The sequence below is a fragment of the Salvelinus fontinalis genome, chromosome 15, assembly GCF_029448725.1.
Source record: "Salvelinus fontinalis isolate EN_2023a chromosome 15, ASM2944872v1, whole genome shotgun sequence".
Classification (NCBI taxonomy): Eukaryota; Metazoa; Chordata; class Actinopteri; order Salmoniformes; family Salmonidae; genus Salvelinus; species Salvelinus fontinalis.
Genome location: NC_074679.1, coordinates 21,346,580 through 21,371,644, shown reverse-complemented (window position 1 = coordinate 21,371,644; position 25,065 = coordinate 21,346,580). Strand labels below are relative to the sequence as shown.

Below are 25,065 nucleotides of genomic sequence, written 5' to 3'. Positions count from 1 at the left end.
TATTCCCCATACCTCTAATATTCTCCCTGACTGCTCTTCAGACCTACCCCATGACCCAACTCCCCATACCTCTAATATACTCCCTGACGTACTGTGCTCTTCAGCCCTACCCCATGACCCTACTCCCCATACCTCTAATATACTCCCTGACTGCTCTTCAGCCCTACCACATGACCCTATTCCCCATACCTATAATATTCTCCCTGACTGCTCTTCAACCCTACCCCATGCCCCTACTCCCCATACCTCTAATATACTCCCTGACTGCTCTTCGACCCTACCACATGACCCTACTCCCCATACCTCTAATATACTCCCTGACTGCTCTTCAGCCCTACCATATGACCCTTCTCCCCATACCTCTAATATACTCCCTGACTGCTCTTCGGCCCTACCACATGACCCTATTCCCCATACCTCTAATATACTCCCTGACTGCTCTTCAGCCCTGCCCCATGACCCTACTCCCCATACCTCTAATATACTCCCTGACTGTGCTCTTCAGCCCTACACCATGACCCTAGTCCCCATACCTCTAATATACTCCCTGGCTGCTCTTCAACCCTACCACATGACCCTACTCCCCATACCTCTAATATTCTCCCTGACTGCTATTCAGCCCTACCCCATGACCCTACTCCCCATACCTCTAATATACTCCCTGTCTGCTCTTCGGCCCTACCCCAGGACCCTACTCCCCATACCTCTAATATACTCCCTGATTACTCTTCAGCCCTACCCCATGCCCCTACTCCCCATACCTCTAATATACTCCCTGACTGCTCTTCAGCCCTACCCCATGACCCTACTCCCCATACCTATAATATACTCCCTGACTGTGCTCTTCAGCCCTACACCATGACCCTACTCCCCATACCTCTAATATACTCCCTGACTGCTCTTCAGCCCTACCACATGACCCTACTCCCCATACCTCTAATATACTCCCTGGCTGCTCTTCAGCCCTACCCCATGACCCTACTCCCCATACCTCTAATATTCTCCCTGACTGCTCTTCAGCCCTACCACATGACCCTACTCCCCATATCTCTAATATACTCCCTGACTGTGCTCTTCAGCCCTACACCATGACCCTACTCCCCATACCTCTAATATACTCCCTGACTGCTCTTCAGCCCTACCCCATGACCCTACTCCCCATACCTCTAATATACTCCCTGACTGCTCTTCAGCCCTACCCCATGACCCTACTCCCCATACCTCTAATATACTCCCTGACTGTGCTCTTCAGCCCTACACCATGACCCTACTCCCCATACCTCTAATATACTCCCTGACTGCTCTTCAGACCTACCACATGACCCTACTCCCCATACCTCTAATATACTCCCTGACTGCTCTTCAGCCCTACCATATGACCCTTCTCCCCATACCTCTAATATACTCCCTGACTGCTCTTCGGCCCTACCACATGACCCTATTCCCCATACCTCTAATATACTCCCTGACTGCTCTTCAGCCCTACCCCATGACCCTACTCTCCATACCTCTAATATACTCCCTGACTGTGCTCTTCAGCCCTACACCATGACCCTACTCCCCATACCTCTAATATACTCCCTGGCTGCTCTTCAACCCTACCACATGACCCTACTCCCCATACCTCTAATATTCTCCCTGACTGCTATTCAGCCCTACCCCATGACCCTACTCCCCATACCTCTAATATACTCCCTGTCTGCTCTTCGGCCCTACCCCAGGACCCTACTCCCCATACCTCTAATATACTCCCTGACTACTCTTCAGCCCTACCCCATGCCCCTACTCCCCATACCTCTAATATACTCCCTGACTGCTCTTCAGACCTACCCCATGACCCTACTCCCCATACCTATAATATACTCCCTGACTGTGCTCTTCAGCCCTACACCATGACCCTACTCCCCATACCTCTAATATACTCCCTGACTGCTCTTCAGCCCTACCACATGACCCTACTCCCCATACCTCTAATATACTCCCTGGCTGCTCTTCAGCCCTACCACATGACCCTACTCCCCATACCTCTAATATTCTCCCTGACTGCTCTTCAGCCCTACCACATGATCCTACTCCCCATATCTCTAATATACTCCCTGACTGCTCTTCAGCCCTACACCATGACCCTACTCCCCATACCTCTAATATACTCCCTGACTGCTCTTCAGCCCTACCCCATGACCCTACTCCCCATACCTCTAATATACTCCCTGACTGCTCTTCAGCCCTACCCCATGACCCTACTCCCCATACCTCTAATATACTCCCTGACTGTGCTCTTCAGCCCTACACCATGACCCTACTCCCCATACCTCTAATATACTCCCTGACTGCTCTTCAGCCCTACCACATGACCCTACTCCCCATACCTCTAATATACTCCCTGGCTGCTCTTCAACCCTACCACATGACCCTACTCCCCATACCTCTAATATTCTCCCTGACTGCTATTCAGCCCTACCCCATGACCCTACTCCCCATACCTCTAATATACTCCCTGTCTGCTCTTCGGCCCTACCCCAGGACCCTACTCCCCATACCTCTAATATACTCCCTGACTACTCTTCAGCCCTACCCCATGCCCCTATTCCCCATACCTCTAATATACTCCCTGACTGCTCTTCAGCCCTACCCCATGACCCTACTCCCCATACCTATAATATACTCCCTGACTGTGCTCTTCAGCCCTACACCATGACCCTACTCCCCATACCTCTAATATACTCCCTGACTGCTCTTCAGCCCTACCACATGACCCTACTCCCCATACCTCTAATATACTCCCTGGCTGCTCTTCAGCCCTACCACATGACCCTACTCCCCATACCTCTAATATTCTCCCTGACTGCTCTTCAGCCCTACCACATGACCCTACTCCCCATATCTCTAATATACTCCCTGACTGTGCTCTTCAGCCCTACACCATGACCCTACTCCCCATACCTCTAATATACTCCCTGACTGCTCTTCAGCCCTACCCCATGACCCTACTCCCCATACCTCTAATATACTCCCTGACTGCTCTTCAGCCCTACCCCATGACCCTAATCCCCATACCTCTAATATACTTTCTGACTGTGCTCTTCAGCCCTACCCCATGACCCTACTCCCCATACCTCTAATATACTCTCTGACTGCTCTTCCACCCTACTCCCCATACCTCTAATGTACTCCCTGACTGCTCTTCAGCCCTACCCCATGACCCTACTCCCCATACCTCTAATATACTCCCTGACTGCTCTTCATTCCTACCCCATGACCCTACTCCCCATACCTCTAATAAACTCCCTGACTGCTCTTCATTCCTACCCCATGACCCTACTCCCCATACCTCTAATATTCTCCCTGGTTGCTCTTCAGCCCTACCCCATGACCCTACTGCCCATACCTCTAATATACTCCCTTACTGCTCTTATGACTTACCCCATGACCCTACTCCCCATACCTCTAATATACTCCCTAATTGCTCTTCAGACTTACCCCATGACCCTACTCCCCATACCTCTAATATACTCCCTGACTGCTCTTCAGCCCTTCCCCATGACCCTACTCCCCATACCTCTAATATACTCCCTGACTGCTCTTCGGCCCTACCCCATGACCCTACTCCCCATACCTCTAATATTCTCCCTGACTGCTCTTCAGCCCTACCCCATGACCCTACTCCCCATACCTCTAATATACTCCCTGACTGCTCTTCGGCCCTACCCCATGACCCTACTCCCCATACCTCTAGTATTCTCCCTGACTGCTCTTCAGCCCTACCCCATGACCCTACTCCCCATACCTCTAATATACTCCCTGACTGCTCTTCAGACTTACCCCATGACCCTACTCCCCATACCTCTAATATACTCCCTGACTTATCTTCAGCCCTACCACATGACCCTACTCCCCATACCTCTAATATACTCCCTGACTAATCTTCAGCCCTACCACATGACCCTATTCCCCATACCTCTAATATACTCCCTGACTGCTCTTCCACCCTTCTCCCCATACCTCTAATGTACTCCCTGACTGCTCTTCAGACTTACCCCATGACCCTACTCCCCATACCTATTATATACTCCCTGACTGCTCTTCGACCCTACCCCATGACCCTACTCCCCATACCTCAAATATACTCTCTGACTGTGCTCTTCAGCCCTACCCCATGACCCTACTCCCCATACCTCTAATATACTCCCTGACTGCTCTTCAGCCCTACCCCATGACCCTACTCCCCATACCTCTAATATACTCCCTGACTGCTCTTCAGACTTACCCCATGACCCTACTCCCCATACCTCTAATATACTCCCTGACTGCTCTTCAGACTTACCCCATGACCCTACTCCCCATACCTCTATTATACTATCTGACTGTGCTCTTCAGCCCTACCCCATGACCCTACTCCCCATACCTCTAATATACTCCCTGACTGCTCTTCAGCCCTACCCCATGACCCTACTCCCCATACCTCTAATATACTCCCTGACTGCTCTTCAGACTTACCCCATGACCCTACTCCCCATACCTCTAATATACTCCCTGACTGCTCTTCAGACTTACCCCATGACCCTACTCCCCATACCTCTAATATACTCCCTGACTGCTCTTCAGACTTACCCCATGACCCTACTCCCCATACCTCTAATATACTCCCTGACTGCTCTTCAGACTTACCCCATGACCCTACTCCCCATACCTCTATTATACTATCTGACTGTGCTCTTCAGCCCTACCCCATGACCCTACTCCCCATACCTCTAATATACTCCCTGACTGCTTTTCCACCCTACTCCCCATACCTCTAATGTACTCCCTGACTGCTCTTCAGGCTTACCCCATGACCCTACTCCCCATACCTCTAATATACTCCCTGACTGCTCTTCAGCCCTACCACATGGCCCTACTCCCCATACCTCTAATATACTCCCTGACTGCTCTTCAGACTTACCCCTTGACCCTACTCCCCATACCTCTAATATACTCCCTGACTGCTCTTCAGCCCTACCCCATAACCCTACTCCCCATACCTCTAATATACTCCCTTACTGCTCTTCAGCCCTACCCCATGACCCTACTCCCCATACCTCTAATATTCTCCCTGATTGCTCTTCAGCCCTACCCCATGACCCTACTCCCCATACCTCTAATATACTCCCTGACTGCTCATCAGACCTACTCCATAACCCTACTCCCCATACCTCTAATATACTCCCTGACTGTGCTCTTCAGCCCTACCCCATGACACTACTCCCCATACCTCTAATATACTCCCTGACTGCACTTCAGACCTACCACCTGACCCTACTCCCCATACCTCTAATATACTCCCTGACTGTGCTCTTCAGCCCTACCACATGACCCTACTCCCCATACCTCTAATATATCAAATCAAATTTTATTTGTCACATACACATGGTTAGCAGATGTTAATGCGAGTGTAGCGAAATGCTTGTGCTTCTAGTTCCGACAATGCAGTAATAACCAACAAGTTATCTAACCTAACAATTCCATAACTACTACCTTATACACACAAGTGTGTAAAGGGATAAAGAATATGTACATAAAGATATATGAATGAGTGATGGTACAGAACGGCATAGGCAAGATGCAGTAGATGGTATAGAGTACAGTATATACTTATACATATGAGATGAGTAATGTAGGGTATATAAGCATAAAGTGGCATAGTTTGAAGTGGCTAGTGATACATGTATTACATAAAGATGGCATGATGCAGTAGATGATATAGAGTACAGTATATACATATACATATGAGATGAGTAATGTAGCGTATGTAAACATTATATTAAGTGGCATTGTTTAAAGTGGCTAGTGATACATTTTTACATAAATTCCCATCAATTCCCATTATTAAAGTGGCTGGAGTTGAGTCAGTATGTTGGCAGCTGCCACTAAATGTTAGTGGTGGCTGTTTAACAGTCTGATGGCCTTGAGATAGAAGCTGTTTTTCAGTCTCTCGGTCCCTGCTTTGATGCACCTGTACTGACCTCGCCTTCTGGATGATAGCGGGGTGAACAGGCAGTGGCTCGGGTGGTTGTTGTCCTTGATGATCTTTATGGCCTTCCTGTGACATCGGGTGGTGTAGGTGTCCTGGGGGGCAGGTAGTTTGCCCCCGGTGATGCGTTGTGCAGACCTCACTACCCTCTGGAAAGCCTTACGGTTGTGGGCGGAGCAGTTGCCGTACCAGGCGGTGATACAGCCCGACAGGATGCTCTCGATTGTGCATCTGTAGAAGTTTGTGAGTGCTTTTGGTGACAAGCCAAATTTCTTCAGCCTCCTGAGGTTGAAGAGGCGCTGCTGCGCCTTCTTCACAACGCTGTCTGTGTGGGTGGACCAATTCAGTTTGTCCGTGATGTGTACACCGAGGAACTTAAAACTTACTACCCTCTCCACTACTGTCCCGTCGATGTTGATAGGGGGGTGCTCCCTCTGCTGTTTCCTGATGTCCACAATCATCTCCTTTGTTTTGTTTTGTTGACGTTGAGTGTGAGGTTATTTTCCTGACACCACACTCCGAGGGCCCTCACCTCCTCCCTGTAGGCCGTCTCGTCATTGTTGGTAATCAAGCCTACCACTGTAGTGTCGTCCGCAAACTTGATGATTGAGTTGGAGGCGTGCATGGCCACGCAGTCGTGGATGAACAGGGAGTACAGGAGAGGGCTCAGAACGCACCCTTGTGGGGCCCCAGTGTTGAGGATCAGCGGGGTGGAGATGTTGTTACCTACCCTCAACACCTGGGGGCGGCCCGTCAGGAAGTCCAGTACCCAGTTGTACAGGGCGGGGTCGAGACCCAGGGTCTCGAGCTTGATGACGAGTTTGGATGGTACTATGGTGTTAAATGCTGAGCTGTAGTCGATGAACAGCATTCTCACATAGGTATTCCTCTTGTCCAGATGGGTTAGGGCAGTGTGGTTGCGATTGCGTCGTCTGTGGACCTATTGGGTCGGTAAGCAAATTGGAGTGGGTCTAGGGTGTCAAGTAGGGTGGAGGTGATATGGTCCTTGACTAGTCTCTCAAAGCACTTCATGCTGGCGGAAGTGAGTGCTACGGGGCGGTAGTCGTTTAGCTCAGTTACCTTAGCTTTCCTAGGAACAGGAACAATGGTGGCCTTCTTGAAGCATGTGGGAACAGCAGACTGGGATAAGGATTGATTGAATATGTCCGTATACACACCAGTCAGCTGGTCTGCGCATGCTCTGAGGACGCGGCTGGGAATGCCGTCTGGGCCTGCAGCCTTGCGAGGGTTAACACGTTTACATGTTTTACTCACCTCGGCTGCAGTGAAGGAGAGGCCGCAGGTTTTGGTAGCGGGCCGTGTCAGTGGCACTGTATTGTCCTCAAAGCGAGCAAAAAAGTTATTTAGTTTGTCTGGGAGCAAGACATCCTGGTCCGCGAAGGGGCTGGTTTTCTTTTTGTAAGCCGTGATTGACTGTAGACCCTGCCACATACCTCTTGTGTCTGAGCTGTTGAATTGCGACTCTACTTTGTCTCTATACTGGCACTTAGCTTGTTTGATTGCCTTGCGGAGGGAATAGCTGTTTGTATTCGGTCACGTTTCCGGTCACCGTGCCCTGGTTAAAAGCAGTGGTTCGCGCTTTCAGTTTCACGCGAATGCTGCCATCAATCCACGGTTTCTGGTTTGGGAATGTTTTAATTGTTGCTGTGGGTAGTACGTCGCCGATGCACTTTCTAATGAACTCGCTCACCGAATCAGCGTATTCTTCAATGTTGTTGTTTCACGCAGTGCGGAACATATCCCAATCCACGTGATCGAAGCAGTCTTGAAGCGTGGAATCAGATTGGTCGGACCAGCGTTGAACAGACCTGAGCGCTGGAGCATCTTGTTTTAGTTTCTGTTTGTAGGCTGGAAGCAACAAAATGGAGTCGTGGTCAGCTTTTCCGAAAGGAGAAGCGTCGCGGAAGTTAGAATAACAATGATCCAGGGTTTTACCAGCCCTGGTAGCACAATCGATATGCTGATAGAATTTAGGGAGTTTTGTTTTCAGATTAGCCTTGTTAAAATCCCCAGCTACGATGAATGCATCCTCAGGGTGTGTGGTTTCCATTTTACATAGAGTCAGATAAAGTTCGTTCAGGGCCATCGATGTGTCTGCTTGGGGGGGAATATATACGGCTGTGATTATAATCGAAGAGAATTCCCTTGGTAGATAATGCGGTCGACATTTGATTGTGAAGCATTCAGGTGAACAGAATGACTTGAGTCAGGTGTCAGGTGAACAGAAAGTCAGGTGAACAGAATGACTTGAGTTCCTGTATGTTGTTATGATCACACAACGTCTCGTTGATCATAAGGCATACCCCCCCGCCCCTCTTCTTACCAGAAAGATGTTTGTTTCTGTCGGCGCGATGCGCGAAGAAACCAGCTGGCTGCACCGACTCCGTTAGCGTCTCTCGAGTGAGCCATGTTTCCGTGAAGCAAAGAACGTTACAGTCTCTGATGTCTCTCTGGAATGCAACCCTTGCTCGGATTTCATCAACCTTGTTGTCAAGAGACTGGACATTGGCGAGTAGTATGCTAGGGAGTGGAGCGCGATGTGCCCGTCTCCAAAGCCTGACCAGAAGACCGCTTCGTTTGCCCCTTTTACGGCGTCGTTGTTTAGGGTCGCCGGCTGGGATCAGATCCATTGTACTGGGTGGAATGCAAAACACAGGATCCGCTTCGGGAGAGTCATATTCCTGGTCGTAGTGATAGTGAGTTGACTTTGCTCTTATGTTCAGTAGTTCCTCCCGACTGTATGTAATGAAACCTAAGATTACCTGGGGTACCAATGTAAGAAATAACACGTAAAAAAAAAGATACTGCATATTTTCCTAGGAACGCGAAGCAAGGCGGCCATCTCTGTCTGCGCCGGAAGAGCTATATACTCCCTGACTGCTCTTTAGACCCTACCCCATGACCCTACTCTCCCCATACTTCTAATATACTCCCTGACTGTGCTCTTCAGCCCTACCCCATGACCCTACTCCCCATACCTCTAATATACTCCAACTGTGCTTTTCATACCTACCCCCCGAGTCCTTCTGCACCCCCCTTCCCATATCCCACTGGAGATGAGAGTTCTGCACTCTCTCTATGCTATTTGTAAGTTGTACAGTAAAATGCCAAGGACTATATATTCAATCAGTTAGTCACCTATAGGGGATGATCCCGGTATTGGGGTCTAGCCAATCTCCATTGGAACCAGTTCAACTTGGCCAGAATTCAAGCAATAACGACACACATAGTTGAACTTCTTGTTGTTGAATTATATGGTTCCCGTCCAGATATTGTGATGAATATAAAATTCATGTCATAGTCAACACCATTACACTCAAAAGTTACTTCAACCAGTGAGTGCTAGTGATGGCTAGCTACAGTGCCTTCAGAAAGTATTCACACCCCGACTTTTTCCGCATTTTGTTGTTACAGCCTGAATTTCAAATGGTTCAATTGAGATTTGTTGTCACTGGCCTACACACAATATCAAATAATGTCAAAGTGGAATTATTTTTTTTACAAGTTAATACAAAAATGGCTTGAGTCATAAGAATTCATCCCCTTTGTTATGGCAAGCCTAAACAAGTTCAGGAGTAAAACCTTACTTCACAAGTCACATAATAAGTTGCATGGACTCACTCTGTTTGCAATAATAGTGTTTAACACTGTACCCCACACATTCAATTATCTGTAAGGTCCCTCAGTGGAGCAGTGAATTTCAAACACAGATTCAACCAAAAAGACCAGGGAGGTTTTCCAATGCATCACAAAGAAAGGGCACCTATTGGTAGATGGGTAAAAAATAAAACAGACATTGATTCTCCCTTTTGAGCATGGTATTAATTACACTTTGGTGTATCAATACACCCAGTCACTACAAAGATACAGGCGTCCTTCCTAACTCAGTTGCTGGAGAGGAAGGAAACCCCTCAGGGATGTCACTATGGTGAAATTGTGACTTTAATCACGTTGTGATAGGAGAAAACCGAGGATGGATCAACAACATTGTAGTTGCTCCACCATACTAACTTAATTGACAAGTGAAAAGAAGGAAGCCTGAACAGAATGAAAATATTCAAAAACATGTGTCCTGTTCGCGACAAGGCACGAAAGTAAAACTGCAAAAAAATTGGCAAAGCAATTCACTTTTTCTCCTGAATACAAAGTGTTATGTTTAGGGCAAATCCAATACAACAAATTACTGAGTACCAATCTCCATATTTTCAAGCATAGTGGGGGCTCCATTTTATGGGTACGCTTGTAATTATTAAGGACTAGGAAGTTTTTGAGGATTACAAAAAAATAAACGTAATGGAGCTTAGCACAGGCAAAATCCTAGACGAAAACCTGGTTTAGTCTGCTTTCCACCAAACACTGGGAGATGGATTCACCTTTCACCAAGACAATAACTTAAAACACAAGGCCAAATCTACACTGGAGCTGCTTACCAAGAAGACAGTGAATGTTCCTGAGTGGCCCGAGTTACAGTTTTGACTTAAATCTGCTTGAAAATCTATGACAAGACCTGAAATTGGTTGTCAAGCAATGATCAACAACCAATTTGACAAAGCTTGAAGAATTTCAAAAGTAATAATGGGCAAATGTTGCACAATCCAGGTGTGGAAAGCTCTTAGAGACTTACCCAGAAAGACTCACAGCTGTAATCGGTGCCAAAGGTACTTTGGTTGTTACGTCCGTACCCCAGTTGACCCCATGTGACCTTCGCGAAACCTCATCCTGTGTGTCCTTGTCCCTTTGGCTTGACCAGCTGCATTGTCTGAATGTTGACATATAGCATAGGCTCTATTTTGTTTTCTTTGAAAAACGTTACTTCGTGTTCAGATATAATTGTATTATATTTCTGCTCTGCATAATAGGTCAGTTGTGAATAACACAGTAATACTCTCCATTAGTGGGTTTCATTTGGTTAATGACATTTATGTTTATCAGTCAACCCAGTCTTGCTCATGTCTTCAAAAATGAATGTGTACCAAGATTGAAGTCTGATGAACTTGAATAAATGTCATCATGACATTTGACACAAGTTCTCTCCCCCTAGCCTGGGTCTTAACTTGGGGGCGTCACTCCTGCCAGAATCATACACAGGCCTACAGAGAGTGAAAAAGAGTCATGTTGCATCAGATTCCATGACCATAACATTTATATCAATATTTTGACCTTACTGTAGGGCTATTCTCAAGGGGTTACAATTACTAAATGTAACCCAGTTTGTCCAGATTTCCAACGAAAGATAAGGCCTTGCTTTTCCAAACTTAATGCACACAGAAGTTGAACCTTTGCATAAACCATGCACTGATTTTAGTGGAAGATGTTTTGCAAACATTTGAATTGTGTGAATTAGAAGTTGGCGTTCAGCCATTTTGAGAATGTGATTTATTCCTAGAACATGATAATGATAGCCTATGCTAAATATATGGGAGTTTGTTGCTCCACACTAGTCTACATTGTGTCCTGCTTGTGCTACAATACTTGACTGAAAGCAACTTAGGGAGTGAAAAACAACTCTTAGGCTGCAATTACATAGGCTGCCCAATTTTGATATTTTTTCCATTAATTGGTCATATTTATTTATGTCAAAATAAAATTGAAAAAAGAATACCCCTTTTTCCTCCACAATTTCGTGATATCCAATTGGTAGTGACAGTCTTGTCCCATTGCTGCAACTCCCGTATGGACTCGGGAGAGGCAAAGGTCGAGAGCCATGCGTCTCCGAAACACAACTCTGCCAAGCCACACTGCTCCTTGACACACTGGTCGCTTAACCAAGCTTACCAATGTGTCGGAGGAAACACCGTACAACTGGCGACCGTGTCAACGTGCGTGCACCCGGCCCGCCACAGGAGTTGTTAGAGCGCGATGGGACAAGGACATCCCAGCTGGCCTAACCCGGACGACGCCAAGCCAATTGTGCGCCGCCTCATGGGTCTCTGTGCCAATTGTGCGCCACCTCATGGGTCTCCCGGTCACGGCCGGCTGTGACACATCCTGGGATTGAACCCGGATCTGTAGTGATGCCTCAAGCACTGCAGTGCCTTAGACCGCTGCACCACTAGGGAGTCCCCTCACTAATAGTTTTTTTGACCAATCACGTCAGATCTTTTTCAGAGCTGATCCGATTGCTCAAAAGACAAATTAGTGGAAAAAAAGATCACAATTGGTCTGCCCATATAAACGCAGCCTTACTGTGGTATAGTGATGGGGGAATACATCGATACGGTTACATATCGGGTTACATTATTTTTTTACAAGATAATTCATTTTGACATTATCGCAATATTACTGTTGCTCTAGTTGGCTCTACCTGCGCCAAAACTTTGCATAGCTTTTTCTCCATCTTTTTAAATAGGGATCAAAATGTGTTTTCTCATGGCTTTCGCTTGTCCCTCTACAGCAGACATAGTGAGCAATATTTTTGGAACAGCAAATCGCAATAAAATCACAGTATCAAATCGCAATACATATACAATTGTGACAATCGCAATTCATATGGTATCGGCACCTAATTATCGTGATAATATTGTATCGTGAGGTCCCTGGCAAATCCCACCCATACTGTGTTTGCATTGTATTACATGTGTCAAAGTTTTGAAAACCCAAGTACAAGTTTAGAAATCCAAGTACAAGAAACATTGTCAGGATTGACCAAAACAAATGTGATTTTTACATTCCATACAATCATTACAGTTTAAACTAGACATCCCAAATTCGCCCAGAATGTGTTTATGTATAAACTCCTTTTCATAACTTTCTCACTGTATGTTGCGTTGGTGGGCTGATTGTAGCCATCTGCCCCTCAGGCTCACTGGCACTGAACCAGTTTCAGACGGAGCTATGAGCTCATCCAGCCTACATGTTATCTGCTTCATTGGTTTCCAGTTATTTCAAAGTTTTAATGGCCTATGGAGATTGTAGTTTAACAACATTCCTCAATCATATAGCTGAATTGTTATTTAGCAGCTATGAGCAGTGTTTGTCTCAATTTTGCAATGCTTGCATTCTGTCCCATTCAAAACCCTCCCTCAATGTAGCCTAGCTATTCTACATGGCTACCCTGTTGGGAATTCCACTCTCTGTTCTTATGCATTTAATGTTTTCTATTTTTATTCTGTGATGTTCCAAGTCTTTTTAAAATATGTGTGCCTCCATGTCTGTTTGCAAGTGAAACCAACCAACCAAATATTAGGCCAAACTATTGTAATATGATGTCTAGCAGGTCTGGGAATGGATGTGAACTTGGTTGTGGAATGTGTGCAGGTTACTGAGATGTATATTTGCTGTCACAGTCTTGGAGATGATCTCACAGTGTGGTATAAACCTACTAGCTCTAACTAAGAACAACATGCAGGACAAGGTATCCAAGTAAATATTACTTGGCACTTTGTTATAGCTCCTTTGGGCATCCAAAGTGCCCACACTGTTATACATGTTTCTCAAAGTATAGGCAAGCTGTTGAGGTAATTTTGTCTTACGGTGATAAACTGTAGTCTGTGAATTATACTGAAAAGAATATAACAAACAAAGCTGCACCTTTTTTAAGTGGCCTTTTATTGTCCCCAGCACAAGTTGCACCTGTGTAATGATCATGTAATTAATCAGCTTCTTGATATGCCACACCTGTCAGGTGGATGGATTATCTTGGCAAAGGAGACATGCTCATTAACAGGGATGCAGTTTTGGAAAAAGTCTAAAAGTATTTGGTTTTAAATATACTTAAGTATCAAAAGTAAACGGAATTGCTAAAATGTACTTAAGTATCAAAAGTAAAAGTATAAACCATTTAAGATTCCTTATATTAAGCACACCAGATGGCACAATATATTTAATATTTTTTTTATTTTATGGATAGCCAGGGGCACACTCCAACACTCAGACATCATTTACAAACTTAGCATTTATGTTTAGCGAGTCCTCCAGATTAAAGGCAGTAGGGATCACAAGGGATGTTCTCTTGATAATTGTGTGAATTGGACCATTTTCCTGTCAAAATGTGATGAGTACTTTTGGGTGTCAGGGAAAATGTATGGTGTAAAAAATACATTATTTTCTTTAGGAATGTAGTAAAGTAAAAGTTGGCAAAAATATTAAATAGTCAAATAGAGTACAGATACCCCAAAAAGCTACTTAAGTAGTACTTTTAAAGTATTTTTTACTTAAGTACTTTACACCACTGCAGGGATGTAAATACATTTGTGCCCAAAAATTTAGAGAAATAAGCTTTTTGTGCGTGTGGAACATTTTATTTCTGCTCATGAGACATGGGTCCAAAACTTTACATGTGGGGTTTATATTCTTGTACAGTATAGTACCATAGAGTAGTCTGTACTCCTTACTGTGATCTGGAGAAATAAGGCAACTTTAGCGCCACCTGCTGGCAGTTCTAGTGCTGGTCTCATGGCCCCAGTTATCCCATATAGCCCTGTGGTCCACTTTGACTTGATGCGCTTGTATGTTTGAATCACTTGTTTTTACCCTCATACAAGCTATTGGGAGCTTTCACTTATGAAATAAATGTTGCACTATATACTTTTTTAGTTTGTAATAAGATGGGTAAAAATGGTACTGTGTGTGTAAAGATGGTAGATGGGAGGCGTGATTAGATCATAGGTCTAGCCTATTTTTATTTATTTACACACCAATATGAGAAAATGCCTTTTGCTTCACCACACAGTTCACTGATGTTGCACTATATACTTTTTTATTCTGTAATACGATGGGTGAAAATGCTACTTTGTGTGTAAAGACATTGTGTGTAAGACAGACATCACAATGTATTTACACAGGGGGCGTTCACTGATGCACACTGTATTATTGATTCCTATTGGCCAGAAGCACAGTAGTTGAGCACTGGTGTCCCATGTAGCTCAGTTGGTAGAGCATGGTGCTTGCAACGCCAGGGTTGTAGGTTTGATTCCCACGGCAGACCGGTATGGGGGTAAAACTTATGAAAATGTATGCACTCACTACTGTAAGTTGCTCTGGATAAGGGCGTCTGCTAAATGACTAAAATGTAAATGCTTTCCTACATATTTTGATCCCAGCAGCACTGCAGTAAACACACCATTTCCTGTGAAGGGACAGGTGCAGTGCATCATGAGTTGGCAGTAATCTATTACTTTGAATTAGAAATACTAATTAGTTCAAACAAATAATGATGTTAATATCTCTATTATTTGCTAATGGCCCAAAATCTGTTTCCATTCTCACCATTATTATTCTCTTCTCTCTTTTTGTGGTGTGATAATTCCTGTGAAATGATTCTGCCCAATAGCCTACGTTCTGTGGAGTCTTCAATTACACATGCTGCATTATGTTTAAGGCTCTCTCCATACTTGAGTCATCCCAAAGGTGTTTGTAGTCCCCATCTCTCCTTCCCATGTTACCAGCATATAGCTTAAACGCTACAGCAACAATTAATCAAAGGAATCGATTACTCTGTAATCTGGCGGAAGGCAGCTGAGAACATGGCTTGAATGCAAAGGAATTAATTTTGTAACAGTGCATATTGCATTGAGTCAATGCCAGTGAATGTATAACAACTACACTGCTCAAAAAAATAAAGGGAACACTTAAACAACACAATGTAACTCCAAGTCAATCACACTTCTGTGAAATCAAACTACGCTGACAGACACAGCAAACCTTCTTACCACAGCTCGCATTGATGTGCCATCCTGGATGAGCTGCACTACCTGAGCCACTTGTGTGGGTTGTAGACTCTGTCTCATGCTACCACTAGAGTGAAAGCACGGCCAGCATTCAAAAGTGACCAAAACATCAGCCAGGAAGCATAGGAACTGAGAAGTGGTCTGTGGTCACCACCTGCAGAACCATTCCTTTTTTGGGGGTGTCTTACTAATTGCCTATAATTTCCACCTTTTGTCTATTCCATTTGCACAATAGCGTGTGAAATTTATTGTCAATCAGTGTTGCTTCCTAAGTGGACAGTTTGATTTCACAGAAGTGTGATTGACTTGGAGTTACATTGTGTTGTTTAAGTGTTCCCTTTATTTTTTTGAGCAGTGTATTTTTCGAGCTGTGGTCATTAGATAACTTGATTTTTGCATAGTGTGAATCAGTTATTGGGGTCTCCAGTGTTTCCCCTTTCAAGGAGTGAGAAATAACTAGGCTGAGACATCCAAACATAAGTCTATTTATATCATTGTTAGAAAGAAAAACATGAAATTAATTTAATTCCCCATCAATTGTTTTGTTTTTGTGTTGGAATTAGATTTATCTCAAAATATTTCACAGTATTTCACAAAATGCCTGATTACTCAAATGATGGAGTAAAGCAGCTCTAATGTGGATACTTCCGTGTTATGTGAATTTGTTTGTGTCACTTGACATGATGGAATTGCTCATGGTTTCACATACTGCTGTTGATAATGCTATAACCGCCATCTTTAACTTGTTTCAGGTCTTTGTCTCCAGGGATGCTGTGGTTGTAGTTTTGTTGGGGTATCACAATGTCTTTTTTTGTGTTTCTTCTCTTTCAGTACTACAAACATGTTGTCCAGAGCGTGGAGAAGTTCGTTCAGAAAGTGAGTTTATTTCGGTTTCACCAGTCAAACTGAGTCAAGTAGAATACAAATCTGTACTACGCATGTTTTGAAATTGTTTGCCACTCATTTGCCCATCACCACAGAGATGCTAAACGCTCACCTTGTTTTGTGCAATCCAGTGCAAGCCAGAGTACAAGGTCCCAGGCCTGTACGTCATGGACTCCATTGTGCGGCAGTCACGGCACCAGTTTGGCCAGGACAAGGATGTGTTTGCCCCGCGCTTCAGCAAAAACATCATCGGAACCTTCCATTACTTCTACCGCTGCCCCTCAGATGACAAGGTGGGTCACAGTGGGAACAGAGACGGCTCTCTGATTTCTCTATTCAGATACACTGTTCTAGTTTACCACCTTCTACCTCTATTGTTGTTAGTGATAGATCTGATCTGTAGCATTGTTTGAAAAATGTTATTATTCAGTGTCAGTGGGGAATGAAATCAACGAATATACTATTTTAATACTCCACATGTGTAGAGTATACGGCATCAACTTTAGGCTGTGACTCATTCGCTGCAGTGGTCTTGTTTTGATTGAGTGGTTGTGTGTGTCAGTCTGTGATCTTCCTTCCGTTGTGTTCCAGAGTAAGATTGTCAGAGTCCTCAACCTGTGGCAGAAGAACGCCGTCTTCAAGAGTGACATCATCCAGCCGCTGCTGGACATGGCTGCAGGACTACTCCCTCCCAGTGTCAACCCTGTCATGACCAGCAGGGATGCTCCGGTCAACAACGCTACGCCTGGTCAGTCACCCAACATATAACATGCATACACATACAGCTCTATACTGACACCTGGTGGCGAAATAGCCCTTCTCCTGAACTGACACAATGTTCTGAGGCCTTTTTTTGACCAGGCTCTAATCAACTTCAATTGTAGATGTTTGTTGTATTATTCATATTGATTTCTCATGATGGATTTTCTCTGTGTTTGTGTCCAGGTACCCCAGCGACCCCGGCCACTCCAGCCAACATCGTGTCCAGTCTGCCTGACTGGGCGTCTCAGTTTTCCAACACAGACACTGTAGCTGCTGTGGCCCAGATCCTGCAGAGTCCACAGGGACAACAGGTCAGTATATAGAAGATCCCTGGTCTTCAAACAGTCAATTTAACTCAACATCAAATTTGAAGCTCAGAAAATGACACTGAATGTCTCTTTGCCTATTTAGTTTTGTTTTGACTTGCACACTTGTTGAGTCTGTGTTCTGACCTTTCTGATGCTCCTTTGTTTGCAAAACTTTCCTTTCCAAATGACCAGCTGTAGACGTTTTGTGCATCATTCTCTGTGTCTGTCTTTATCTGTGTGACAGCTCCAGCAGCTGGTGCAGAGTCTGCAGATGCAGCAGGAGAAGCCCCAGCCTTCTCTGCTGCAGGCGCTGGATGCAGGTCTGGTGGTCCAGCTGCAGGCCCTGACAGCCCAGCTCACTGCTGCAGCCTCAGCCAACCCCATGCAGCTCAACCCCCTGGACCAGAGGGTCTCCTCCTTCAACAAGGTGAGGAATCAAGGCCACAGACACAGAAATGGAGTGGAAGTAAGTCCCAGTGATATTAAGGGCACTTTTTTATTTATTGTTAATGCACATTTGTGTGTGATGTTGGTAACTATCTTCTACGTGTGACTCTCAAATCTATATTTTAACTTCTTATGGCTGCAATCCCGGTAACGGAATCGATATGACAAAAACAAAAAAAAGTGCAGGGCGCCAAATTCAAAAAACAGAAATCTCATAATTAAAGTTCCTCAGACATTCATGTGTCTTACAGTGGGGCAAAAAAGTATTTAGTCAGCCACCAATTGTGCAAGTTCTCCCACTTAAAAAGATGAGAGAGGCCTGTAATTTTCATCATAGGTACACTTCAACTATGACAGACAAAATGAGAGAGAAAAAATCCAGAAAATCACATTGTAGGATTTTTTATGAATTTATTTGCAAATTACGGTGGAAAATAAGTATTTGGTCAATAACAAAAGTTTATCTCAATACTTTGTTTTATACCCTTTGTTGGCAATGACAGCGGTCAAACGTTTTCTGTAAGTCTTCACAAGGTTTTAACACACTGTTGCTGGTATTTTGGCCCATTCCTCCATGCAGATCTCCTCTAGAGCAGTGATGTTTTGGGGCTGTTGCTGGGAAACATGGACTTTCAACTCCCTCCAAAGATTTTCTATGGGGTTGAGATCTGGAGACTGGCTAGGCCACTCCAGGACCTTGAAATGCTTCTTACGAAGCCACTCCTTCGTTGCCCGGGCGGTGTGTTTGGGATCATTGTCATGCTGAAAGACCCAGCCACGTTTCATCTTCAATGCCCTTGCTGATGGAAGGAGGTTTTCACTCAAAATCTCACGATACATGGCCCCATTCATTCTTTCCTTTACACGGATCAGTGGTCCCTGGTCCCTTTGCAGAAAAACAGCCCCAAAGCATGTTTCCACCCCCATGCTTCACAGTAGGTATGGTGTTCTTTGGATGCAACTCAGCATTCTTTGTCCTCCAAACACGACGAGTTGAGTTTTTACCAAAAAGTTATATTTTGGTTTCATCTGACCATATGACATTCTCCCAATCTTCTTCTGGATCATCCAAATGCTCTCTAGCAAACTTCAGACGGACCTGGACATGTACTGGCTTAAGCAGGGGGACACGTCTGGCACTGCAGGATATGAGTCCCTGGCGGCGTAGTGTGTTACTGATGGTAGGCTTTGTTACTTTGGTCCCAGCTCTCTGCAGGTCATTCACTAGGCCCCCCCGTGTGGTTCTGGGATTTTTGCTCACCGTTCTTGTGATCATTTTGACCCCACGGGGTGAGATCTTGCATGGAGCCCCCAGATCGAGGGAGATTATCAGTGGTCTTGTATGTCTTCCATTTCCTAATAATTGCTCCCACAGTTGATTTCTTCAAACCAAGCTGCTTACCTATTGCAGATTCAGTCTTCCCAGCCTGGTGCAGGTCTACAATTTTGTTTCTGGTGTCCTTTGACAGCTCTTTGGTCTTGGCTAAAGTGGAGTTTGGAGTGTGACTGTTTGAGGTTGTGGACAGGTGTCTTTTATACTGATAACAAGTTCAAACAGGTGCCATTAATACAGGTAACGAGTGGAGGACAGAGGAGCCTCTGTAAGTCGCTCTGGATAAGAGCGTCTGCTAAATGACTTAAATGTAAATGTAAATGTTAAAGAAGAAGTTACAGGTCTGTGAGAGCCAGAAATCTTGCTTGTTTGTAGGTGACCAAATACTTATTTTCCACCATAATTTGCAAATAAATTCATAAAAAATCCTACAACGTGATTTTCTGGATTTTTTCTCCTCATTTTGTCTGTCATAGTTGAAGTGTACCTATGATGAAAATTACATGCCTCTCTCATCTTTTTAAGTGGGAGAACTTGCACAATTGGTGGCTGACTAAATACTTTTTTGCCCCACTGTATATCATTTTAAAGGTAATCTTGTTGTTAATCCCACCAAAGTGTCCGATTTCAAATAGGCTTTTCAGCAAAAGCACTACAAACGATTATGTTAGGTCACCACAAAACCACAATAAGCACAGCCATTTTTTCCAGCGAAAGATAGCTTTCACAAAAAACAGAAATAGAGATAAAATTAATCACTAACCTTTGATTATTTTCATCAGATGACACTCATAGGACTTCATGTTACACAATACATGCATGTTTTGTTTGATTAAGTTCATATTTATATAAATAAAATCTGAGTTTACATTGACGCGTTAGATTCACTAGTTGCAAAAACATCAAGTGACTTTGCATAGCCACATCGTTTCAACAGAAATACTCATCATAAATATAGATGATAATACAAGTTATACACATGGAATTATAGATATACCTCTCCTTAATGCAGCCGCTGTGTCAGATTTCAAGAAAACTTTACGGAAAAATAAACCATGCAATAATCTGAGACGGAGCTCAGAACAATAGCCAAATTAGCCGCCATGTTGGACTCAACAGAAACCAGAAAATACATGATAAATGTTTCCTTACCTTTGATGAATTCATCAGAATGCAGTCCTAGGAATCCCAGGTCCACAATAAATGCTTGATTTGTTCGTTAATGTCCGTTATTTATGTCAAATTAGCTACTTTGGTTCGCGCCTTCGGTAAACAATTCGCGCCTTCGGTAAACAAAGTCAGAAAGTGCCTCCACTATAACGTGACGAAATGTCCATAAGTTCCGTAACAGTCAGTAGAAACATGTCAAACGATGTACTGAATCAATCTTTAGAATGTTGTTAACATACATCTTGAATAACGTTCCAACCGGAAAATTAAATTGACTTCAGAAGAGAGGTGGAACGGAGGTCCTCCTCATGTGAAGGCTCATGGTGAATGCGTGATCAGCCCGTGGAAGTGATTACTCATTCCTGTCTCCTTCGGCCCCTCTTCACGTTAGAATCACCAGACAAAGTTCTATTGACTGTTGACATCTAGTGGAAGCCGTAGGAAGTGAAAACTCATCAATGACTCGCTGTGATTTCAATGAGAGCTTGGTTGAAAATTGGCACCCCCAGAAAATACAAACAGGAAGTGGAACTTCTCATGTTTTTGCCTGCCATGTGAGTTCTGTTATACTCACAGACATAATTCAAACAGTTTTAGAAACTTCCGAGTGTTTTCTATCAAATATGAATAATAATATGCATATTTTAGCAACTGGGAATGAGGAGCAGGCCGTTTAATATGGGCACCTCTGTGCACCTTTCATCCAAGCTACTCAATACTGCCCCTTCAGCCATAAGAAATTAAAGATGATTGTCTTTCTCCATTTGTTGCAGAAAATGTTGGGTCATTTTGACTTTGGGAATGATTCAGAACGTTCTGAAGACTCCAAAAAGGACTCGCAATCATCCCAGATGTAAGCATGTTTTTTTTTTTGTTTTTTTTATCTACACATCTGAGACCCTGCGGAATATGTCACAGGTTCTGTGTGCACTTTGGCTCCCCACTACCTGTGTGACGGACAGCGGTATCCTGAACTCTTGACCCCTGTCTGCCTCCCTGTTTCCCTCCAGGCCCATGGTGTCAGACTCCATCTTCCACCAGCTGGCTGAGCAGCTGCAGCAGCAGAACCTAGAGCAGTTACAGAAGCAGCTCATGGAGCACCAGCAGCACCAGCAGAAGGTACCTACATAACACACACCTTCACAGACACCCTTAGTCCCTTCCTTTACGGCCCGCCCTATCCATACCGGAGCACTAGCAGCACCAGCAGAAGGTTGCTATACATCACCTCTAGAAGCACAGGAATTGACTTCCCAAAACAAAGCTGCCCTGGTTCCTTTACCATATATTCGTCTCTTGAGGTCATTGTGAGGAAAGTAGCTAGGACACTAACCAATCGGGTATTTTTCAGGATGGAATCTTTGGGTCTGAGAACACACCCCAGCAGAGCAGCAGCCAATCACAGCACCCAGAGCCAGACAACAAGATGGATGACTCCATTGACAACCAGCAGCAGGTAAGCCTTTCTTCCTCATGAACTTCTCTGTGACAAAAACGGATATAAAACTGCAATTGTAAGAGCTCTGTTGTATTTGTAAGTAGAGCTCTGTTGTATTTGTAGGTAGAGCTCTGTTGTATTTGTAGGTAGAGCTCTGTTGTATTTGTAGGTAGAGCTCTGTTGTATTTGTAAGTAGAGCTCTGTTGTATTTGTAAGTAGAGCTCTGTTGTATTTGTAAGTAGAGCTCTGTTGTATTTGTAAGTAGAGCTCTGTTGTATTTGTCAGTAAAGCTCTGTTGTATTTGTCAGTAAAGCTCTGTTGTATTTGTAAGTAAAGCTCTGTCGTAGAGGTCGACCGAATAATCGGAATGGCCGATTAATTAGGGCCGATTTCAAGTTTTCATAACAATCGGTAATCAGCATTTTTGGACACCGGTCATGGCCGATTACATTGCACTCCACGAGGAGACTCCGTGGCAGGCTGACTACCTGTTATGCGAGTGCAGCAAGGAGCCAAGCTAAGGTTCTAGCTATCATTAAATGCATCTTATAAAAAACGATCAATCTTAACATAATCACTAGTTAACTACACATGGTTGATGATGTTACTAGTTTATCTAGCTTGTCCTGCGTTGCATATAATCGATGCGGTGCCTGTTAATTTATCATTGAATCACAGCCTATTTCGCCAAACGGGTGATTTAACAAGCGCATTCGCGAAAAAAGCACTGTCGTTGCACCAATGTGTACCTAAACATAAACATCAACGCCTTTCTTAAAATCAATACACAAGTATATATTTTTAAACCTGCATATTTAGTTATTATTGCCTGCTGACATTAATTACTTTTAACTAGGGGAATTGTGTCACTTCTCTTGCGTTCTGTGCAACAGAGTCAGGGTATATGCAGCAGTTTGGGCCGCCTGGCTCGTTGCGAACTGTGTGAAGACTATTTCTTCCTAACAAAGACAGCCAACTTCGCCAAACGGGGGATGATTTAACAAAAGCGCATTTGCGGGAAAAAAGCACAATCGTTGCACGAATGTACCTAACCATAAACATCAATGCCTTTCTTTAAATCAATACACAGAAGTATATATTTTTTACCCTGCATATTTAGTTAAAATAAATTCATGTTAGCAGGCAATATTAAACTAGGAAAATTGTGTCAACTCCCGAGATTAGGCTGGCAATACTAAAGTACCTATTAGAACATCAAATAGTCAAAGGTATATGAAATACAAATGCTATAGAGAGAAATAGTCCTAAAATAACTACAACCTAAAACGTCTTACCTGGGAATATTGAAGACTCATGGTAAAAGGAACCACCAACTTTCATATGTTCTCATGTTCTGAGCAAGGAACTTAAACGTTAGCTTTTTAGATGGCAGATATTGCACTTTTACTTTCTTCTCCAACACTGTTTTTGCATTATTTAAACCAAATTGAACATGTTTCATTATTTATTTGAGACTAAATTGATTTCATTGATGTATTATATTAAGTTAAAATAAAAGTGTTCATTGTTCATTCAGTATTGTTGTAATTGTCATTATTACAAATATATATATAAAATTCGGCCGATTAATCGCTATCGGCTTTTTTTGGTCCTCCAATAATCGGCTCTGTGGTAGTTGTATTTGTAAGTAGAGCTCTGTGGTAGTTGTATTTGTAAGTAGAGCTCTGTGGTAGTTGTATTTGTAAGTAGAGCTCTGTGGTAGTTGTATTTGTAAGTAGAGCTCTGTGGTAGTTGTATTTGTAAGTAGAGCTCTGTGGTAGTTGTATTTGTAAGTAGAGCTCTGTGGTAGTTGTATTTGTAAGTAGAGCTCTGTGGTAGTTGTATTTGTAAGTAGAGCTATGTGGTAGTTGTATTTGTAAGTAGAGCTCTGTGGTAGTTGTATTTGTAAGTAGAGCTCTGTTTTAATGATGCCTGTGTTATAGGACATGGACCTGGATGACGGGCCAGAGATGGGCGAAGAGATCTTCGAGCCAGAGGACAAGAAGTCCAAGACGATTGACATACAATCAAGAACACGGTCCAGGTCACGATCAAGGTGAGTCTAAGAACCCATTCTGAGAGAAAGCGTCCACAAGGTAACTTGAGACACCTTGTAGAGGCGCAGATTATAGCACCGCCATCCATGTTGATTTTACCACGACTGCTGGCATCAAACTGCCTTCGAAATAACCCTCTACTCTAGATCTCCCAGGAAGAGAAGGTCCAGATCACGGTCAGGCTCTCGGAAACGGAAACATCGCAAGCGATCGCGGTCACGCTCCAGAGAACGGAAGAGGAAGTTGTCGCGGTCCTACTCCAGCGAGAGACAAGCCCTCGAGCTAGAGAAAGAGCGTCAGAAGAAAGGACTGCCTCCAATCCGATCCAAGTTTCTCAGTGGTAATACCAGCCCCCGATTAGCGCTTCACTGACCTTTTAATGTTTTAGTGTATCACTAGTCATGAAAATCTCCAAACTCCAATCTCCTTTTAATGTTTATCATCCTTGGCACCTTTAATGTGTTCTAAGCCTCCATCTCTTCTGTGTGTCCCCAGTGTGCAGCACCACTCTGTGGGTGGGACAGGTAGACAAGAAGGCTACTCCGCAGGACCTCACCAATCTGTTTGAAGAGTTTGGTCAGATTGAGTCTATCAATGTAAGTAGAGCACCCGCTGTCTGTCTGAGCTTGACTTCATTAACTGCTGCTCATTATGTGGGTAAGCAAGCTCTGTCACCTCTGACCTGAGGGAAATATTTATTAATTTGACTGTCCACTTTAAAGGACTCACCCTTTGCTCTTTAAGCCAGGCCAGGTATTTCTCATTAGCAAGTTCTGACCATCTGTCTTTCTGTACATCCCTCTCTCACTCTCTCCTTCTATAGATGATCCCTCCCCGTGGCTGTGCCTACATCTGTATGGTCCACAGACAGGATGCCTACCACGCCAGACAGAAACTCAGCACTGGTTCATACAAGATTGTCTCCAAGGTCATTAAGGTAAAGTCTGGCGTGATGCGAATGCCACT

At 44.1% G+C, this 25,065-nt stretch overlaps 1 protein-coding gene across 3 annotated transcripts in view; it reads left to right on the top strand.

The window, feature by feature from the left end:
* The window catches only part of LOC129811532 (SR-related and CTD-associated factor 8-like), a 125,974-nt gene that overhangs the window by 89,116 nt on the left and 11,793 nt on the right, over window positions 1-25,065 (top strand). For all 3 annotated transcript variants that reach the window (XM_055862924.1, XM_055862926.1, XM_055862925.1), the window contains exons 3-14: window positions 16,531-16,575; window positions 16,716-16,877; window positions 17,176-17,332; window positions 17,530-17,657; window positions 17,899-18,081; window positions 21,378-21,457; window positions 21,615-21,723; window positions 21,956-22,060; window positions 23,986-24,098; window positions 24,246-24,439; window positions 24,595-24,695; window positions 24,923-25,036. In XM_055862924.1, coding sequence (XP_055718899.1) covers window positions 16,531-16,575; window positions 16,716-16,877; window positions 17,176-17,332; window positions 17,530-17,657; window positions 17,899-18,081; window positions 21,378-21,457; window positions 21,615-21,723; window positions 21,956-22,060; window positions 23,986-24,098; window positions 24,246-24,439; window positions 24,595-24,695; window positions 24,923-25,036 — 1,491 coding nt within the window. The remainder of the gene's footprint in view (window positions 1-16,530; window positions 16,576-16,715; window positions 16,878-17,175; window positions 17,333-17,529; window positions 17,658-17,898; window positions 18,082-21,377; window positions 21,458-21,614; window positions 21,724-21,955; window positions 22,061-23,985; window positions 24,099-24,245; window positions 24,440-24,594; window positions 24,696-24,922; window positions 25,037-25,065) is intronic.